Here is a 21,128-nt window from a genome sequence, read left to right as displayed (position 1 = left end):
CAAAATGGGTCTGGAGTTTATTTGCAGATTCCCTGGCTTCTGCAGTTACTAACTCTATTGGCCAATATATTGGTATGGCCGATACCCTTGCTAATTTTCTACACTATTTTTATGATGATTCTAGTGAATTTGTTCTACCCCAAAGCAAGCATCGTGTCTCACACACATTCCTCCCTGACCTTTTTGACTATTTGTATCTTCTATCAGATGAGTGCATCTTCATGAAACTCAACCCCTCACCCTTAGCAGATTCTATTACCTAGGAAATTCTATACAAGGAATAAGGCCAAGAATTGAATTGGTCATTTTATTTATACAAATCAGCATATGGGACATTCATTCTGCTGTTACAGCGACTAGCAATAGGATATTCAGAGGATCCCTTTCCATCTGAGACTAAACCTCTTTCTTGTGTGTTTATAGCCTTGTCCCAGGGCAGAAAGGATTGCCAAAGATAGAAGAGGAAGCTGAACTGGAAAGAAAATGAGCTTTCAGGAGAGCATTACCACTGCCTACCTGCTCCTGAGAGAGGACTAGCCCTGAGTTCAGTGATTATGTAACACTTGGTTTTACGCTAGGACGGCTGGCTGGCTGGCTGCAATCATGAAACACCCTCGGCTTAGATAAGAAAGATTGCCAATAAAGGAATAACTCGTACTGCCTCAGCTAAAGAATAGACACTGCTTATCACAAATGTTTGTATGAAGAAATTGTGGACAAACACAGGGAGGAAGATTAGGGAGGTGGTGGTGAGAGCTTTGAACTCTGGGTTGGAGGGCTTGGGCTCAAGGATCAGCTACGTGTGACAGATAAGTCACATTTTCACCCTCTGCCTCATCTTGAACCTGGCCATAACAATGAATGAGTGAACTGTTCTTTTTGGCCAATCTGTCAAATGTCAAATGGACCTGGAAAGTCTCTAAGGTCCCCTCTGCGGACCTTGGACTTGGGCTTAGGCCAAGCCTAGGTTGCTTTCAAAGTCAGAAGCCAAAATGAAATCCTTACCCATGTATAGAGAATGTGAAGAAAGCCCAGTGAGAACACAGCTGAGTAACAGTTGCAGGAGTAAAGCCTTGTCTCCCACACTGCTGGCTGTGTTTCTTCTGCAGGACTACTTACTTACTGTGGGACTGTTCACTACTTAATCAAACCTGATCCATTTGGCTACTTTCTTTTTCACCCGTGGGTTTTCTTCCCAAAGTCTGCTTGGTTGAATCTTTCTCATAATGCCATTGCCTGAAGCACTGTCAGAAAGCAACCAGAGTCCTGGACTCAGAATCAGAAAATGTGGCCTAGAGTCCTAGTTTTGCCATTTACCATGGGTGACCTTGGACAAGTCACCACTTTCCCTTCCATCAAATGGGGCTACATGCAGTCCTGTTTCCAAGGGCTGCAGCAGTGATTTGGGAACCTCAAGGAGCTAGAGAAGTATGAGCAAATAAGACCTTTTCCATCACCACTCTACTCCTCAAAGGACCAAGCCCACTAGGTCCCAGGTCACTGCCAGATGGGAGCCTCCCCTCACCCCACCACCCCCAATCAGCTGAATTTAGGCTATTACACGTAATGAAGTAGGGAGCCAACACAGAAAGTTGTGACCAATGCTAAGGACAAGGAGGCATGAAACCTGCAGAAAACTTCCAGAAGGATAAAACTGAGCTTTTGTGGGTTTTAGTGTCCACCAGACGTCCTTGGCCAAAAGAGACCTTGTGGTAAGCCTTGTTTTTACAGATGGATGCATGTGGCCACAAACACTTGAGGAGCAGGAGATGATAGAAGCAGTCAGCTCTTGTTTATAAAGCACTGAAGATTGGCTCAGGACCTGCTTCAGCAAAACCCCTAAAAATAATTTAAAATACAAAAGAAATTTTCATGCGTCTTGTCAGCTAAAATATTTTCCTGTTATATATACAGATGCAAATATTAAAGATGGACAGTTTTTTGGGTGAGAGGAAGCCCCAAAGCATTTTTTTTTGTGTAACTTTAATAAGAATTGGACATGAATAGCTTCTCTCCATATGATATTTACAATATTCTTCAGAGCACAAATAGAGCTGGAGGAAATCTTAGAAATCATTGAGCTCAAGAGCCTCGTTTTATGTCTAGGTAAACTGAGGCCTGGAGCAATCATATATCTAGCCCAAGAGCACATAGGTAGTGAACACCATAATCAGAATTCAAACCCATGTCGTCTTCTGAGTTCCAAAATCCCCCCTCCCAAGACAGCATGCAATCTGATATAGGCTATACATGTACGATCATATTAAACATTTCTACATTAGTCATGTCATGAAGGAAGAATCAGAACAAAAGAATCTTGTCTTCTGATACACAATAAAATAACTTATGTTTCTCACCAGTATTTCCATCTGAACATGACATATCAGAAAATATCTCGGGTCTCTTATCAATTCTGATTTGGAGATTAGAGCTATAGAAATTTGAGTTTTTAGAAAAGTGAAGTCCCTTGCAAAACCCCATCCCTACAAATAGATCAGCAAGCCCAGCACTTAGTGCAGTCATGGGCATGCAACTCTGGGCTGTAAAATGAGATGATTTTAGGGATTCTGTTACCTTGTAAGATCTGTGAGGAGATTGTTTTAAATGTGGGCTATTCCTAGATTAGATTAGTAATCGTTTTGTGGCTTAATGCTTGATGAACAACTTTTACATGTGGCACACTAAGATTGTGTGTCTATGTGTTGATGGAGTTCTTTGGCCCAGTTTGGAGAAGTCTACTGGCCCTTTCTCAATGATTTTTTTTGTATTTCTCTTTTTTTAATTTTTTTTTTAATTTTAATTTTTAGTTTACAACACACGGTTCTACATAATTTTGAGTTCCAGATTTTCTCCCCTCCCTCCCCAAAACGGCATGGAATCTCATTTAACTACCACATATAACTTCACATTAAATTAATTTATACATTAGTCACGTTGTGGAGAAGAATTATGACCAATGGAATGAATCATGAGAAAGAAGAAACAGAACCAAAAAAAAAAAAAAAACCCAAAAACAAAAGAGAAGGAAAAAAAGGTGAGCATGAAGTGTGCCTCAATTTGCATTCAAACTTCATAGTTCTTTCTCTGGATGTAGATAGCATTCTCCATCGTGAGTCCCCTGGAGTTGTCCTTGCACTTTACGTTGCTGAGAAGAGCGAAGTATGTCAGGGTTGGTCCTCACGGAGTCCATATATCTGTGGTTGTGTACAATGTTCTCCTGGCTCTGCTCCGCTCACTCAGCATTGTATCGTGTAGGTTTTTCCACGTTGTTATGAAGTCCATATCATCCCCATTTCTTATGGCACAATAGTATTCCATTACCTTAATATACTACAGCTTGTTCAGCCATTCCCCAATTGATGGGCATCCCTTTGATTTCCAATTCTTGGCTACCACAAAAAGAGCCGCTATAAATATTTTTGTACATATGGGTCCTTTTCCCGCTTGTGTGATTTCTTTGGGATACAATCCTAGAAGTGGTATTGCTGGGTCAAAGGGTATGAACATTCCTGTGGCCCTTTGGGCGTAGTTCCAAATTACTCTCCAAAATGGCTGGATCATCTCACAACTCCACCAGCAATGTAACAATGTTCCAATTTTCCCACATCCTCTCCAGCATTTATCATTTTCCTGTTTTGTTATTTTAGCCAATCTGACAGGAGAGATGTGGCATCTAAGAGTTGTTTTGATTTGCATTTCTCTAATCAGTAGTGATTTAGAGCATTTTTTCATATGCCTATAGATAGCTTTAATTTCTTCCTCTGAAAACTGCCTGTTCATATCTTTTGACCATTTCTCAGTTGGGGAATGGCTTGTATTCCTATATATTTGGCTCAGTTCCCTGTATATTTTAGAATATACTTTCATACTTTTCATACTTTCTCAATGATTTTTAATGCATAACGTAGCATACTTATGGTTACAAAGGAAACCAAAGGTGAGTGAAAATAAAGATGTATTTTCCCACCCCAGTTTACCTCCTGATACCTATCTATGGATCCCTTGGGGAGTCTGAACCCCTCAGTTAAGAACCCCTCATCTAAAAGATACACTATTCAGCACCTTCCTAGAATCTCTACTGACATTACTTCATTATTTTAATGAATAAAAGATGGAGATTCGGAATAAAAATTGTTTCAATAATTGAAAACTAGTGAAGGTTTTAGGTAATTGATAACAAATCATATCCCCCTCCTTGACCAGAGAGGCAGGGGCTGTGAACATAGAATGTGGATGTATAAGCATCTGGTGGCAAGGCAAGCTGAATGGTCAGAAGGTTCAGGGGTTGAAGGGAAGAAGAGAAACTGTCTCCCTCCTTTCATGGAGGAAGGTCTTTTGGCTCTCTTCTCTCCAAGTTCCCAAGTTTGGTTTAAAGCCCTCTGCGTTCTTAAAATGATGGCTCTCTGGTGGTTTGAAAGTGAGAGTAAGATTATTCCATGTTTGCTCCATTAGCTTCTAGAAAAAGGAAGGAGAAGAAGGCATCGATCACTGTCTTCAGCCCAGGCTAGAACAGCAGTCCAGGGCCTGCCACCAGACATGGCTCACGCTTCCATTTTTAGTACCGTGGCTCAGGGCTCATTCTCAGCTGCTGCTGGTCTCCCATCTCCTCATCACAGTCTCTGCTTTCTCCTTGTCCTGTTAGGCTTGGCCTCTGCCTTTCTTGCCCACAGTTCAGCTCCCCATTCCCTCTCCCTCCTCTCACCCACCCCAGGTCAGGCTCAAAGGCATTCTGGGGAGTTTGCCCTCAGGTCTATTTTGAAAACTCAAAAAAAGACACCACTTACATCTGTTTCTTCCTTGCCCAAATCTTTTGGCTAAATTCCAAAGTGAAGTGGGGAAAATGACACAGGTAAAATGAACATCCAAAGAACCAAGCCTGAATTTCACATTGTGTCCAGCGATTAGAATATGTCTGTCATCTAAGAACAAGTCTAGTCAAATTCAGATAAGCTCATCACCATATTGGCCAAGCAGTGATGATTTTTTTTTTACTGTCTTTCCCTATATTACCTTTGCCCAGATGCCACTGAATATTAAAGCCATATGCTGATTTACTTTCGATGGTCCTAATGAGTTGTCTGTGGAATGTCTCTACCCACTAGCCTCTGCACAAACTACAGTTCTTCTCACAGTTCATCCCATGAAATGTTTCTACACTGCTTTTGGGAACAAGGTAAAACCAACTTCTTTCTTTGCCTCTCCAAGTAGAACCTGTGAATCATCCTTCATTTGTCTGTAGATTCCTTCTACCATCTGGTTCCATTTATAGCAAAAATGTCAATATTGACACAACTTAGCTCCCCTAGGAGTATGCCCACTCACTAGTCATTGGATCTCACATTTAGAATACAAATGGTCAAGTTAATGTTTATAGGGGATCTAAGGATGGTGTGATTCTTAGGATTCTCTTCTCCCATTATACCACTCTGTCACCATCATTGAAGAAGCAGAGGGGCACAGTAGGTCTGGGCACCATTTTATTTCATGGGTTGCAATGGACAAGCAATTTACTAATAGCTCATGTACCAGTGATTAACCTCTACATATCTAGCTCATCTGGTCCTTGGAATGCAGAGTCTCTTGCCAGGTCTATACCCCAAGTCTTTCAAGTATAACAGAACCTCCCACATCTTGTATTTCATTGGCTTGGCCTTTGGGAACCGTCAGTTCCATCTGTATCATGACAAGGCATTAGAAAATCATCCCTGTGCGGTATCTTTTCTATATGTCTTTTTAAAAAAATTTTTTTTATCGATATCTTTTGTTTTTACGTCATTTACATGTACCCATTATATCCCTTCTCTGCCACCCCTTGTTATAATCATTTATAACAAAGAATTTAAAAAAAAGGGAAAAAAGCAGTTTAGTAAAACTAACCAGCATGTTGAAAAAGTCTGGTATTATATACAAGATTTCGCATCCATAGTCCCCCGCTTTTGCAGAGAAGTAGGGCAAAGAGCCTTCTCATATCTCTTCAATGGGGCCGTATTTGGTCATTCATCATTGTTTTTCAGTACTTAGTCTCGATTGTTTTGTTGTTCTTTACATTCCCACTGTTGTAGTCACTATATATTGCGAACGTACATATATACATACGCATATGTATTTTTCCTGGTTCTATTTACATTGCATCAATTCATATAAATCTCCCCATGCTTCTCTGTACATGTCATTTTAAAAATGTAAATTGCTCATTTACCTTCCTGTACATCCCTTTGGGTCTTCTTCCTCCCCATTGGAAGAGTTTCTCTTTGGGACTTTGGAAGTCCATTTGTGTTTGCATTCCATCATTCCTGGACTGACTTTCCCCATAGAATTTTAGTCCATGGAATCCTTTGACTGAACCCCTTGAAATCTGCTCTCCTGAAGTCTAAGGTCCGTGTCAGATAAGCCCAGACTCTCCTGCTGTACTTTCCCTACAAAGGTTTCCATCCTTTCAGAGCCAGTAGCCAGTGGGTCAGAATCATGTCCAGTACCGCAGCTGCCCTTCATGCTTCCTCCAATTTGGGGAGGATGAGATTATTCCAAAGGTGAGGCAAGACTTTATCAGCTGCTCTGTTTTTGGCAAAACAACTCAAGTCATAGTGTCACGGAGGGTCCAAACCTTTAGTCAAAAAGAATGACCTTCATTCCAGAGAACCTTTCCTGAGCCCTTTCTGTATCATACTCCTGTCCTACAATGATGACTCAACGAGGAGTACAGGTACCCTGGGTCCTGAAATGCCCTGAGTCTGGGTCTCGGGATGGCTATGTGTCTACTCTGCAAGTCCTGGGCTCCTCTTCCCCAGCTTGGTTGCAGGAGGGTGATGATGGCCCCAGAAGCTCATGAGGACCCACTCCACTGTGGGCTGGGGAGATGATCACAGAAGGTACTGAAATAAAGTTTGCCATCAGCTGCATCTCAATATGATTTTAAGGAGTTAACAGGAAATTCTAGAATTTTAAAACAGCCTCCTTCCTCTCTCCTAACTGCTGATGCCTGATTAGATCAAGAAAGATAGAAAAGCCTAACCAGTTGTATATGTTACTCCTGTCAGGTGACATAATGCAACATGTTCCTTTAATGAAGGAAGAGGAAAGAAGCTTTTAATTACACACACACACACACACACACACACACACACACACCCTCTACCTTCTGTGGCTTCGTTTATTCCCCCGTAGCTCAGACATAATATCTTGGTTCACTTGGCTGGTGCTTCTTCAGTTCTCTCCATGTTCTAGGAAAAGCAACATTACATTGCTCAAAGGCATTTCCTTTGCCTCTCAAATCATCATTTCTCTGCTTTTCTTTTACTTGTAGACTGCTACTTAGGGCCCAGGAGACAGTGTTGGACCTGGAGTCAGGAAGATTTGATGGCATTAGAGAAAGATACCCCGGAGTCTTGAGCTGGACATGTATCCAGTCTTGCTTCGGGAAAGTGGATTCACAGTCTAGCTACATGTGTACAGCTGGGGTGTCACTATTACTGTAGAGCGCTTTACACACATGATCTCATTTCCTCCTCACAACAATTCTCAGAGGCAGGTGCTATCATTATCCCCGTTTTACAGATGGGGAACCTGAAGCAGATGTTGAGTGATTTGCCGACGGTCACACAGCCAGTAAGTGTCTGAGGGTGGACTTTAACAAAGACCCTCCCAACTGCCAGGCCCAGAGCTCCATCCGCCCTGCACCTGGCTGCCCCACCACCTAGCTGTCTTAATACCCTGAGCATGGGACTAAATACATGCTTATCGACTGATTGAATCTGGACAGAGTTATTACAAATTTAAAAGGATCATAAAAGTTACTCAAGCTTTATAGTTTAAATGCCTTCAATCGATAGATTGAAAGCCTCTTGGGCAAGTTAAGGTGCCCCAGCCAAACCCATCCTAGAATAAATAATCATTGGAATGAGGAGGCCTTCTACTCCCCTGGGATCTGGAGAGGGCTGCCAGATCTTTGGTAAAGTAACCAATTCTAACAGGAAATGTCAACTCTTTGGAAGCTCTGGTCTAGCAGTTTTGTTTAAAAATCAAAACCAACAAAAACTGAAGGCAGTTCAGAGAGTAGTCGATTCCATAGGATTTGAACATGATTGCATGGAGTGAAGCTGACTACAAGGTGTCCCAGAAGTCTGAGTGTAGTTTAAGGCTTTAGTAGCTTAAAACTGCATTCAGATTTTTGGGACGCCATGTATATCCTCCACTAAAATTCTCCTGTGATATCTTATCATGGTATAGAAAGTCACAAAGGCTATGTCAACAGATAATACCAAGTAAAAAAACAAACAAGCAAACAAAAACCTTCAAGCTATGGGTCCTCAGACTGAATTATTTTTGGTTTTGGTCCTATCTTACCTAATTTGAGATAGGCTCATCATCAGAAGGTTGGCCAGAGATGATGAATTTAGCACATATCAAAGGTGCCAATATTACCACCTCTTTCACCAATGGAGCAAAAATAGGAATTACAAATCACTTCCTGACACCAGGGGCATATTTCTCCACAAAGAGAAGGAAAGGATGGGCAGAAACCCAAAGTGCCACAGGAGTGAAATGCAGGAGCTGAGCCTTCTGAGAGCCGCTAGTCTCCATCTCTAGCTGCTGCTTAGGATGGGGAGCAGGGTTTGGGCGATGGCCCTTTACGTATAGGAGCACCTCAGCCAGCTTTAGAGATGACCCTAAAGACTTCACACCTGGAGAGTTTTCCCTTTTTGCCAAATATTTCCTTCCTTAAAAGGCTCTGCCTTCTGTAAACAGTGATTTGTTCTCTTAGGGTGATGGGTGTTTTTTCACCTCCCATACTCCTTTGGGAATCTTATGTTGATGAGTGTCCAGGGACTTCTGTGGAAAGGAAATTGATACTTTGGAGGCTGCTTCATCGGCTCCCTAGCCTCTTCATATTCAATTAAGGTATTTAAGCCTCTAGGCTGGAGGGTGTCTATTACCTGTGGGCTTTTTACCGTTGAATATCTGTATTTGAGCCTCTACAGACCTTAGCTTTTGCAGCCTTTAAAATCCCCCCCCCCATTTCTAAATCTCCCCACAGATTAAATGACAGAGTATGAAGGTGTGGAAGATACTCCTGTCTGAGGCATTATGTTGAAGCAATAAATATATCCCCAAGAAACGTGAGTGATTTCACTGCTTACTACACAACACAAACACAAACACTCCCAGTGGGTACCACACAGGGCAGATCTAAATGCAGGTGGACAGTGAACAGACTTTACGTTTACTCACTGTTGTAGATGTTGATGCTGCTGGTCTCTACCAGGCCAACGTCATACTGGGCTGAACTAGCCCTCTGGAGGTGGCCTTTCCTAACCAGAAAGAGAAGGAAAAAAAAGAAATGAGAGGGAAAAGTTTAGGTTGAATTTTTTGGGACGTCCCTCCTCAACTGCTAAGAGTTAATAATACCAGATACTGAGAAATTGTCCATACTTGAAGACACCGTTACTGGACTGTAACTTCTATGAAGGCAGAGGTTCCGTGTCTCTCTTCTCTGTATGCCCTATAGCATGACAAAGTGCCTTGCATATAGCCCTCGATGAATGAACTCGGTTTTAACTATCTCGGTGCGTCCCCATGGCCTAGCACAGTGCCGACCACGTTATAGGCATTTAATGGTCATCAAATGTTGTTGTTGGATGAATGACACGATTTTGAAAATTCACCATAGATTTAGGTCTGAAACGGACCTTAAAGGCAATGGCATCCCACTGCTGAGGAGACTGAGGCACAGGGAGGAGTCAGACTACGGTCACACCACTAGTAAATGTCAGGGGCAGGATTTGATCTCGGGTCTTCCTGACTCCCCACCCCTGCTCTACACCCACTCCTCCATCCACTGGGCCACCCATCAGCCTCCATGTAGGGGTCTTCAAACATTGATAATGATGCCTCTGTTTCCTCTAAGAGACTGTATTATGTTGCTTCAGATTGCTGGACTGGTCCCTTTTGGGGAATGGGAGAAACAACAATTAGAAGGACGGAGATTTAGAGCTAGAAGGGGCCCCGGGGTTCCATTAGTTCAACGTCCTCACTTTACAGCGAAGGAAACAGGCCCAGATATCCCAAGCAACTTGGGAGTAGGCGACAGAGGCAGGTTGTGAAGCCAGAGGCAGGAGCACTCTTTCCAGCTGTACTCTGCAACCCACCGTTCACATGTCAGTGATCCATTTAACTCTACATAGCTCTGTTCATCCTCTATATGATTTGCTTTGTATATGTTTATTTGCATGTTGCTTCCCCCCCACCCATTACATTGTAAACTCCTTCAGGGCAGGGGCTGTCCTTCTTTTGCCTCTTTTTGTATCCCCAGTGCTTAGCACAGTGACTGGCACATACTAGGCACTTAATAAACATTTATTGAATTGAATAGATTAATTTTGAAATTATTTTTATTACATGCATCTACTTCTGTGATCTTGTCATCTTTCCACTAATATAAATCTCAACTCTTGTACCACTTAACCCAGAGTTTCTTAAACAGGGATCAATGAACTTGTTTTTAAAAAATATTTTGAATAGTATATTTCAGTATAATTGATTTACTTTGTAATCTTATGTATTTTACTTTTACATTTAAGAACATTACTTTGAGTAGAGGGGATCCATAAGTTTCACTAGACTTACTGCCAAAGCAGTCCATGTTACAAAAAAGGTTAATAACTCCCATCTTAGAAGATGGCATCCATGAGTCACCATGGCCAGAAAACACCAACCAACCAACCAACTCATCATCCCGTAACCAAACCTTTAGTGCTGAGCCCTTCTCACTTCACTAGGCTGGTCCTCAGGGATCAGACAACCAGTCTGACATACTACTGGGCCCTTGGTTGGAGCCTTTCCAGCTTGGTGGGACCTTTCAGAGCTTGGACTTGACAAATACAACTGACTGAGAACTTACTAATCTTGACCTGGTTTCTGTTTCCAGGCCAGTGAATTGCCTAGCTGACCAGAGATTGTCACTCTGGTCATTTTGTAAATTATTTTGATTATTTTGTAAATCTCCCAAACTGTCTCCACCCCATATTCCCAAGCTTTCTTTATGGACTTTTGCATGGTATACAGAACATTTTCTGGTGAAATTGAGAGCCCCTCCCACCAGCAACCTAGTCATTCTCTCTGCCTTAGTACTCTATATAAACACAGTTCCCAGCCCTCCTCTTTGGGTACTCCAGTGAGCTACAAGTTCTCTGTCCCAATTAAAGACCTCCATTTTGTTGTGTTGACTATTTTCATTACAATTTCAGGTTGACAGACTCCACTGGCATATTTTTTGAAAACCCAGAGTCACCAGAACACCATAAAGAGGCATTGGCAGAAGGCTTTAGTGGACGTCCCATCAGTGTCTGAATGCTCAAAGAAACATGACCCTAAGTTAATGAAAATGGACCTAAACCCACATTTCCTATAGCAAAAGGAAATGCATTATCTCTACAGGCCCTGGAACCTTAAAACTTTAACATTGAGCCATTGACCAGAATTCCATAGGAGTGGGTCCATCCCAGAATCTGTCTAAGTCATTGAGTTACTAAAGAGATGAAGAGGAAGTTGTAGAACAGTCTGTACAATAGACTCATCTGGAAAACAAAGGGTTGAACTTGATGACTCCTAGGGTCCCAGCACTAGCTCCTGTGATGCCTTAAATGTGTAGCCAAGGTCCTCTCAGCTCTACCAATAGGGCCCTCGGGCTTTGAGAAAATCCTTCTTCCTTGTTTCCAAGCAAACTGGCCAGCCATGGTTAGGGTACCACATAGAGAGATAGAGAGATTAGGGAAGGGGAGAGGGGAGAGGGGAGAGGAGCCAAGCTATTCTAAAGTAGTATCAAGCCATAAGAATTCCAAGGGATCCAGGCCCACGAAAGGGACAAGATTCAAGAAAAAATGCAAAGGGTAGGGATGGAAGGCATGTCTCTGGGTAGAAAGGTGAGAACTGCTTTTTCTCTGGGGATCCAGTCCCTCATGTAGTCAAATTCCTATCCTAGAATGTTTGTCAAATTCCAAATTTGAATCTTAAAAGAGGTAAGATGAAAAGAATTATTAGACAAAATTTCATAAATTCACAACAGGATGGTTCCAGCCTCAAACTCAACATGAACTCAACAGAACATGAACTCAACAGAACTTACCTTGCCCCTACACCTGGCCTACCCCTTAACTTCTCAAATGGTACCCCAGTCCTCCCAGTCATTTGTACCCTCCAAAGATAAAGGTCAGTTTGACCAGACTAACTTCCCTGTAAGTGAGCATTCGAGAGGAGGATTCATTGGGATCACCTGTAGAAACCTTCTTTGATTTGCTAGACTCACCCTGTTTCCCTGGAGTACTCCATGGTTACACCCCACCTGGCCCCTTTTTTTCTTTTGAACTGGACCTGTCATTTCATTGGTATAAGGAACTCCCAATGAAGAAACTCCATCGGCCTTCATGGGCCTGACCCAGAGTCACCTCATGGAACTGTGTTCTTGTGAGGATGAAGGTTGGGGTTCGGAAAGGACAGGTAATGACAGCTAGGAAACAGAAGAGGGCACCAGAAAGCCAAGTCCTGGAACTTTTATGTAGAGGAAAAGAGTGGAGAAAATTAATGAGGAAGGTGCCTGGGGCCCACTGGGCCTCACATCCTGTACTTGCCTACTTGTGAAACCCACCCCCATTCAGTCCTCTCATTCTCAGTCTGTCATTTCCCGTCACAATGCACACCCTCTTCCTGGTCATTTAGAGGCACCCTACCACTCATCCTTGGAGGAACATACTGTTGTTCCTTCTTCATCCAAAGAAATGCCCTTATACATCTAGTGTCTGCCTCTTCTTGCCCTATGTGTGACAGAACATTTCTCAGAATCTCATGTCTGCCTCAACATTTTAATTATTAGCCTTTAGTAAGAATTTCCAAATAGATTCTAGCCAATGGTCTCATTTCTCAACAGGCAAAAGACAGACAAATGGAATAATGCCGTCCTAGAGGGGGGTGTTTTGGCTAGTTTAAAAATCCCTGAGTACACTCTTTTTTTTTTTACCCAGATTCATTAGTTTCTTCAATATACATGTAATAAGCACCTTTAATAAGTTATATTGAATAAGTATATCAAACATTACTAAGTTTGATATACTGTGCCTGGTAATGAGGAGACATGAAGATAATCTATATCTTTTCTATTGGTGGTCATTAGTACTTTCCGTCAATGATCACTTCTAGGCCCCGGTTCTCCTTCTTGAGCTCCAGCTGCCTGGTGGTCATCCTCACTTGGATGTTCCATTGGCAAGTCAAACTCAACATGTCCAAGATAGGAAAGCAAAGCCTCATTCTCTCTAAACTTAGGCTCTTCCTAACTTTCCTATCAGTGTTGAAAACACCGCTATTGTTCTAGTCCTCCAGGTTCATAACCTTTTTATCTTCCTCAACTGCTCACATTTGTTCATCTATGCATTCATTCAAGAATTATTTATCGATTGCCTACTGCAAGGCACTGTTTTGGGTCCTAGAGATACAAAGATAAAACAAAAGAGGCCCTACCCTCAGGGCATACCTGTGGCTCCATCAAAGTCATTTAGAACAGCATAAAGCTGGAGCCCTTCATTAGGGACCTCTGTCTAAGTGAACATCAACCCACCAATGACCACTTTGTGATATGGACATGCTACCATTTAGACTAAGCCATAGGTTTCAGCAAAGCATTTGAAAACCTATTCTATGTTTATTGTATTTCCTTATTGTACCCATCTATAATTACACTGCCCATGGTGTGCTTAATTCTAGATACTATAGTTTAGGAGGGACATAGGGAGTTTCCCAAAGAAGGCAAACAGGATGGTGAGAGGACTAGCCACCATGTCCTATGGGGATCCACTGGGGAAAGCAGCTGGAAAACAGAAAACTTGTTGGAGGAGATGGTGATGGTGGTGCATTCAAAGGGCTGCCATGTGGAAGAGGGGTTAAAGGGTGGAACCAAGCATCATGGGGAGAAGTTCCAGAAAGGCAGATTTAGGCTTAAGGCAAAGAAAGATTTGGGGTGGCTGAGTGGCACAGTGGATAGAATACCAGGCCTAGAGTCAGGAAGACTCATCTTCCTTAGTTCAAATCTGGTCTCAGACACTTACTAGCTGTGTGACCCTGGGCAAGTCACTTTACCTTGTTTGCCTCAGTTTCCTCATCTGTAAAATGAGCTGGAGAAGGAAATAACAAATCACTCCAGAATCTTAGCCAAGAAAATTCCCAAAAATAGGGTCATGGAGAGTCAGACAGGACTGGAAAATGACTGAACAGCAACAAAGAAAGATTACGAACAGTCAGAGCTGTCTGAGGTAGAGTGAACTCCCCCTCATGAAGTATTCCAGCAGAGCTCAGCTGTTGGGGAACGTGGAGAGGAGCTCCTTTGGCACATATGGCTTTACCAGATGGCTTCTGAGGTTCTTTCTAGTGTTGGGATTCTTTGATTCTAGAGTTAGGCAGGAATGACACACAGCCTTCTAGCTTTAGAGAATAAAGCAAGTGCAGGGTTTTTTACTTTATTTTCTCATGTGTTTTCCTCTTCGTTCCATGCTTTTTCTCCTTGCCCCCACCACCCTGACTCTCTCCTGACTATACCTTACATCTCCCAGTGGGTGACTTGAAGACACTCAGGGGAGTCCTGGTCCAGACCACACAAGCCTCCTGACTGTGAAGAATGGGGTGGGAAAGTTTCCAAATGAAAGGAGACAGAGTAACACCAAAACACCGGGAATGTAAACATTCTAATCACTGTCTGAATGTGTAAATATTAGGTTACCTTAAAATCCCTTTGATAACAGCTAGGATGTTTACTATTGAACACCTGTAAGGTACTCTCCCAGTAAATTAACAGGGAGATACATGAGGAATGTAGATATATGGTTTTATTAACATATAAGACTTCCACTTCACCCAGCTTCCACTTAAATATTTCCAGTGACAGGCACTCAGCATTCCACATCCTGTCCCTTTCTCCATGGCAACCCATTCTAGTTTAGTAATAAGTGTCAGGAAGTTTTGTTTTGTTTTGTTTTTAAGGTTAAGCCCTGGATCTTCAGGTACATTGGCCTGCCTGGGACTATCCAGAACAGGGCTCATGTCTTGAACATTTACTTCATGTGTGACCTTGGAAGTCATTTGACATCTCTAGGCCTCAGTCCCTTTATCTGTGAGATGAGAGGGTAGGACTGTGTAACCTTTAAGATCTGAATCTATGATCCCATGGGCTTAGACAACCAATTTCTGAATGCACAATTTTACTTTTATCTATATTTTGTCTGTATTGGATCTGTATTTATTATATTTGCCTGTGGTTCTAGCCTGTTGAGATCTCTTTGAACCCTGATTCCATCATCCAATGTTTTAGCTATCTCTCTAAGCTCGAGTCATCCTAAGACTTGATAAGGATGCTATCCTACGTTTTCCTCCAGCTCGGTGACAAAAATGTGGAAGGGAACAGGGCCAAGGTCTTCCACTAGAGACTCCTTCCAAGTTGACATCATTCCCTTAATCAGCACGGTCAGGTCCATTTATTCAACTAATCTGATAGGTGCTGAATTCCACATCTCTCCATTTCTTTCCTTTAGTCAAAGAACAAAGAATAATAGTATATAAGCTACAATATCTTCTTCTCAAGTATTTCAAGTCAGGAGTAAGTTGAACTCGTAAAACATCCTACTGCATAAAGATGCCCTCTCAGAAGTCCAAAAGATGAGACAAAATCATGACAAACACAGCGTACTGGCTTAAATACTTGATGAAGAAATTTCTGTAGCCATGTTTTTGAAAAAGCAAACTACGTCCTCCCAGGGCCTAAAGGCCACTCGCTCCCGCTAGTTAATTCTCTTGTCATTTTTTCACAAGATGCAGGTATCCTTCCTTCAATGCTGTCTGTCTTCCCTAGAATATAAACTTAAAGTTGAAACTCTTTGCAGATTGAGTTTTTTCTTGGGTACTTAGCACAGGGCAAATGGGGGCACAGGATACATTTTAGGTGATGGTGGTTCATTCATTCAACACATTTTAGTGAAGACCCGAGACTCTCCACTGGTGAGATATTGCTTTAGATGCCAAGGTGAGCAAGGCGTAGTCCCTGCTTCCATTTGAATGATGCTGTACACTGCTAAACACTCTCACACTCATTTTCTCATTTGATTTTCACCCACAAATGAAGCATTGAGAAAGGTCATGCAAGTAGTAGCCTCGTCTTACAGGTTAGGAAACGGAGACCGAGAAGGGTGAGGTCAGTTTTCTAGGGGTCACAAAGCTAATAAGCAATGGAGTTGGTTGGGACTTGAACCCCAGGCTAAGTACAAGTCCAAAATTCTTTACTGCATTAGATTGCTAATGCTTGTGAATATTCTAGAAATCTACTTTTCCTTAATCAAGTATTTTGTAGTGAGTAGGTATATGGATAGAGTGCTGGATCTGAAAACCCGAGTTCAAATGCTGCCTCTGACAGTCACTTACCTGAGGTCTGTTTCCGCTTCTTCATCTGTAAAATGGGAATCGTAATAACCCCTGACTCCCAGAGTTGTTGTGAGGGTCAAATGAGGTCATAGTTGTAAAGCGCTTTGCAAACCATGAAGTGCTATACAGATGTTAGTTATTATTTAAAAAAAAACACTAAGAAAGGAGGCACCGATTCTAATTTCTGTGCGTGGTTTTACTCTACGCAAAGCACTTTTCTTTAATCTTTGAGCCGGCTCTTCAAATTATTTTGATCGTGAATATGAGCAGCTCGTTCTTAACTTCTGAAAGTGTAACAGAACTCGCCAGGGATGGGATGCGCGGTCTGGGGCCAGATACGCACGCACGCACGCAGGCCAGCGTCCTGAAGAAGGGAATCTGCTCCGTCCGGGGATCCCACCCTGGCAGCTGAATGACTGGAGCGGGATTCACCGACCGCAGAGCTGCCCATGGCCCCCGTCACTTTTAGAGCCTTTTAAAAACAACCAATTGAAATAACAGAAAACTTGAAGAACAACAACAGAGACACTGGGGACGAGAGGAGGCCGGGGGTCGGGGCAGAGCCGACGCATCACATCATCCCGTTCCCTGGGCCAGGGGACAGATCGGTATCGATATCTGGGCTAACTCAGGTCCGCATCCTCGCCCCCCGCCCAGAAGCAGAAGCCAGGCTTACCTGAAAAGGAGGTAGACGGCCCCGAGGGTCAGCACGCCTAGGAGCAGAGCCACAGTCAGGAAAGCCCCAAACAGCTCGCTCTCACCCTGAGTCTTGGTACTGGGAAGGAAGACCTCTTCGCACCGCGCCCCCGTGTAGTTCTCAACACATCTGCGAAATAAAGCGTGACAGACCAATGACGTCTCTGGTCCAGCAGCTACGCTACAGAGAAGGGGCACATTCTGAGGTTCAGTCCTCCCTCCCGCAGGCAGATTTTCACGTTCCCGGTAAAATACGGGACGTCCAAGGCAATGATTTTTACTTTAAGGCCAGCAAGAGGTGGGGTCGTGGGTTAGGACAACGTGGGTTCAAATTCTGCCTCTGACACATACTGACTTGGTCATGGAAGTCGAGCCCGAAGGGACCTCAGAGGCCGTTCTTTAGGTCCCCAGGAACCTCTCTCAGAGAAGAGGACCTGCCCTGCTAAAGGGAGTTTGCTTCACTGGCAGTTCCTTGTACTAATGAGATCACAAGTGCACACACACACACACACACACACACACACACTAGTCGGGGGGCAACTGAAAACCAGTCCAGTCAAAGGGGCTGATCACCCAAAGACTGAAGCAGGTGGGGTGGGGGAGATCACAGAACGATCTGCTGGGGGAATGTGATGTGGACAGAGCACTGGATTTGGACTCAGAGGACCAGGGTTCAAATGCTGCTCTGCTACATACTGCCTGTATAAACTTGGGCAAATCACTTAACTTCTCTGAGCCTCAGTTTCCCCATCTGTAAACAAGGGGGTTGGACCTCTGAGATCCTCCCTCTGTGGAGGAAATGCTCCTATCAATGAAAACAGAGACCTTTGGAAGAATGAGGCGTGAGGCTACTTCACAGCCACACCTCATACATAGAACAAGTCATACCCACACCTGCCATTAATTGGTGCTTGGGCAGTTAATAGAGTAGTATTCTGTGCACAGTCAGTCCACAGGTAGAGGGAATCGGCCTTTGATTTCATGTTTATAAGGAACTTCCAGGTGAGGAAATTTTCTCCACTAACACAAGTTGGCATTTGATTTTCATCTTAGAGTCTTTGAGTTGACCAGAGCCATGAGGGATTAAGTGCCTTGCCTAGGGTCATGCAGCCAGTACATGTCACAGGCAGGATTTGAACCCAGATCTTCCTGTCTTTGAAGCTGGCTCTTCAGCCACTACTCCAAATCGCTGCATGTAATAAGCAATAAAATGTTTGTAGAATGAATGATCACCTCAAGCACTAGCTCTGATGGCCACCAAGCACCCCATTTCAGCCTCAGACATTCACTGAATGGGACAATGGGGATCTTGGGACATTAAGACTGGGTGATAATTGTGTGGCCAATTAGTGCTGCACAGCAATGTCTTGCAGGCTGTGTCCTTGTCCTCTGTCCAGAACGAAGTCCCCTCTCTCCCCTTAAGGCATTTCCTTGGGCTTTCTGAATAAATCCTTGTGAGGTTGGCTGTGCTAAAGAAAACAGGGTGATCAACTGATCAAAATCTAGCATTTGGAGGATCAAAGCTCTCTACGTGGGGTTCTACTCATTCATGACCAGAGAGAGCATCCCCATGGCAGGGGCTGGCATCTGGAAAGAGAACCTGGAGATGGGGGAAAGACTCAGACACTGAACAAGGGGCCATTCGTGCCTTCAGGGAGATTCTGGTGCAGAGGCAGTGCTCTGTGGGAGTTTGGGGGACCCAACTGACTTCATCAATTCAGAAGGATGCATACACCCAACCTTCAAGGAGAGAGAAGACCAATGGACAGCCAAGGGAGCTGGGGAAAAATAATCTCCAGCCACCTGTCGCTTGCCTCAGCATACATGGCTTTGGGAAACGGTACCAGGCATTTGGTAGCAGAATCCCAGGAGTCACTCCAACTAGGATCTGAGCTAGGAACTGACCCTGCAGGATTTTGTTTGTCACCCTTAGGGACGTTGTAGCTGCGCTGAGCTGGGCTTCACAAGGGTCTGTGATATGCCCTATGGTAGATCAGGATGTAAGTCACCTGGCCTTAATTTCTTCATCCTCATCCAGATCACTTCTGAGGGCTTCCCAGCACTCTATCTCTAATCCTGTTTCCACATGAAACACTTTCCAGAAGGGATGATGACCTTGGTAAAGCTGCTAGATGAGACTTATGAAAGGGAAGGAATAAATGGACATGGCTAAGCAGTGGACTGGAGCAAGCTGGACAGTCTGGTGCAAATACAAACCCCATATCCCTAGATAAAGTCTACTGATACAAGAACTAAGGGATAGGTGACACCCAGGTGCCCCGAGGTTCTAACAGAGAGGAAACAAGCAGCTTGGCTGGTGCTGGCCCACTACACAAGCAGTGAGTATCAATTAGCCTATTAAATGAATAAAAGCCAAAGGGGATTTTTAGATCTGACAGAGATATAAAAATAGCTATACCTCAGGACTGACTGGCTTAGGCCTCTTCCTCACCATGAGAGTCACTGTGGTCATGGAAGCAGTCCTATTTGTTCCTGAGGAAGTAATCTAATTTCTAGAGCTTGTAGAATATGGGTGCGATATTAGCTAAATTCACATAACCATCACAGGGCCATCCCCACCAACTAGCAACCAATGACTACTCACTGGACCAACCTAACTGAATCAAAAAAGCATCCTGAGGGAGAGACGAGAGGCAGCAAATTCCAGGCAAGCCAAACCACCACCTCTCTACCAGACAATAATGGAGACAGACCAAGTCCCTGAACCCAAGAACATTGGGAAGAGCAGTGCTACTGCCCCTGCTTCCAGTCCAGGCCCATCAGCCATCATCAAGAGGGCAATTATCTATGGAGAAGGGACCATCTTCCTCCTACACCACCTACCACCAACACCAACTGCCACCAATGGGCAGAGAATCTCAAGAGCCCTGGGATGGCAGCAGCCCAGGACCATCAGTTCTGTAGCAGCCATCATCCCCAAAATCAACCCCCCCAACCCTGCACAAGACAGGATCTATGCAGGTGAAGACCCAGAAAAGAAACTTTTTACCCCCAAAGTCCTTGGCACTATCAAACGGTTCATCATCAGATAAGATCTTATCAGCATAAATGATACAAAGAAAAGGTTTGACCACCTGCTTTGCAGGTGTACCCTAAAGAGCATGGGACCAGATGGAATCTTCCATAAGTATTGTTTCCTTCATTAGAATGTTACTGAGGGCCATCCCCAGGACGGTGCTTTGCACACAGTAAACACTTAATAAAAGCTTTTTCCATTCATTCATATCTAGAATAAATTCCAAAATAAAAGTATGTACTGTAGCTTATTGAGAGATACATAAGTTTAGGTCAGTTAAACAAGAATTTGTGAATGAGAACGTTGTTAAAAAAAAAGAAAAGAAAAAACGTAAGCAGGTCAGACACCCCAAGAGGGAAAGATAAAAATTTAAAATTCCACCAGTCAGCATGGAGACAGTTACAGAGTGACTGCTGGACACAGAATCCCAGAGTTGCAAGGGACCTCAGAGACTACTTATCACCACAAAACAAATAAGAAGGAAATGAGTTGTCAACTTAGTCAAAGAGGAAAAAAAAAGAGAAAAAAAAAACTTAGTCAAAGAGAAAACGCCTAAGTTTATCTCTAAAAAACAAAAATGGATAAGTGACTTCTCACAATTTTTGGAGAGACAGCAGCTTTGGAAAATACAGAAATGTTATAATTTATACTTTCAAGGGCTTTAAAAGAAATATATTAACCACTGAAACAAAATCCTACTACAGTTTAGACTAAACTAAAAGTTTAGAGTTCTGAAAGGAAGATTCAAATGAAAGGCTGATTTTCAAAACTGAAAAGGCAATTAGGACACTAACTATCAGTACTGAGGAAACATTTCTTCAAAGAGATTTGTTTTTGTTGTTCTTAATAATGAGAAAGTTCTTTAAAAAAGCTTAAGTGGGTCAGACACCCCATCAGGGAAAGAGACTTACAACATATACAAGGAAGCATAACACTGGATTCTTGG

At 43.2% G+C, this 21,128-nt stretch overlaps 1 protein-coding gene across 7 annotated transcripts in view; it reads right to left on the bottom strand.

The window, feature by feature from the left end:
* Window positions 1–293: 293 nt before the first annotated feature.
* NRG4 (neuregulin 4) overlaps window positions 294–21,128 on the bottom strand; it is a 55,151-nt gene continuing 34,316 nt past the window's right edge. For 4 of the 7 annotated variants that reach the window (XR_005008930.1, XR_005008929.1, XR_005008927.1 and 1 more), the window contains exons 3-6: window positions 17,126–17,275; window positions 9,229–9,308; window positions 7,136–7,337; window positions 294–1,839 (exon numbers count right to left, since the gene is read on the bottom strand). Coding sequence is in view for 3 of the 7 variants with exons in the window: in XM_036734364.1 (XP_036590259.1) it covers window positions 1,550–1,839; window positions 9,229–9,308; window positions 17,126–17,275 (520 nt within the window). In the remaining 4 variants the exon portion in view is untranslated. The remainder of the gene's footprint in view (window positions 1,840–7,135; window positions 7,338–9,228; window positions 9,309–17,125; window positions 17,276–21,128) is intronic. The other 3 variants (XM_036734364.1, XM_036734366.1, XM_036734365.1) reach the window with 1 other exon arrangement.

This window comes from Trichosurus vulpecula, chromosome 8 (genome assembly GCF_011100635.1).
Source record: "Trichosurus vulpecula isolate mTriVul1 chromosome 8, mTriVul1.pri, whole genome shotgun sequence".
Classification (NCBI taxonomy): domain Eukaryota; kingdom Metazoa; phylum Chordata; class Mammalia; order Diprotodontia; family Phalangeridae; genus Trichosurus; species Trichosurus vulpecula.
Note: the sequence above shows the minus strand (reverse complement) of the source record. Positions and strands in the feature narration are given on the sequence as shown.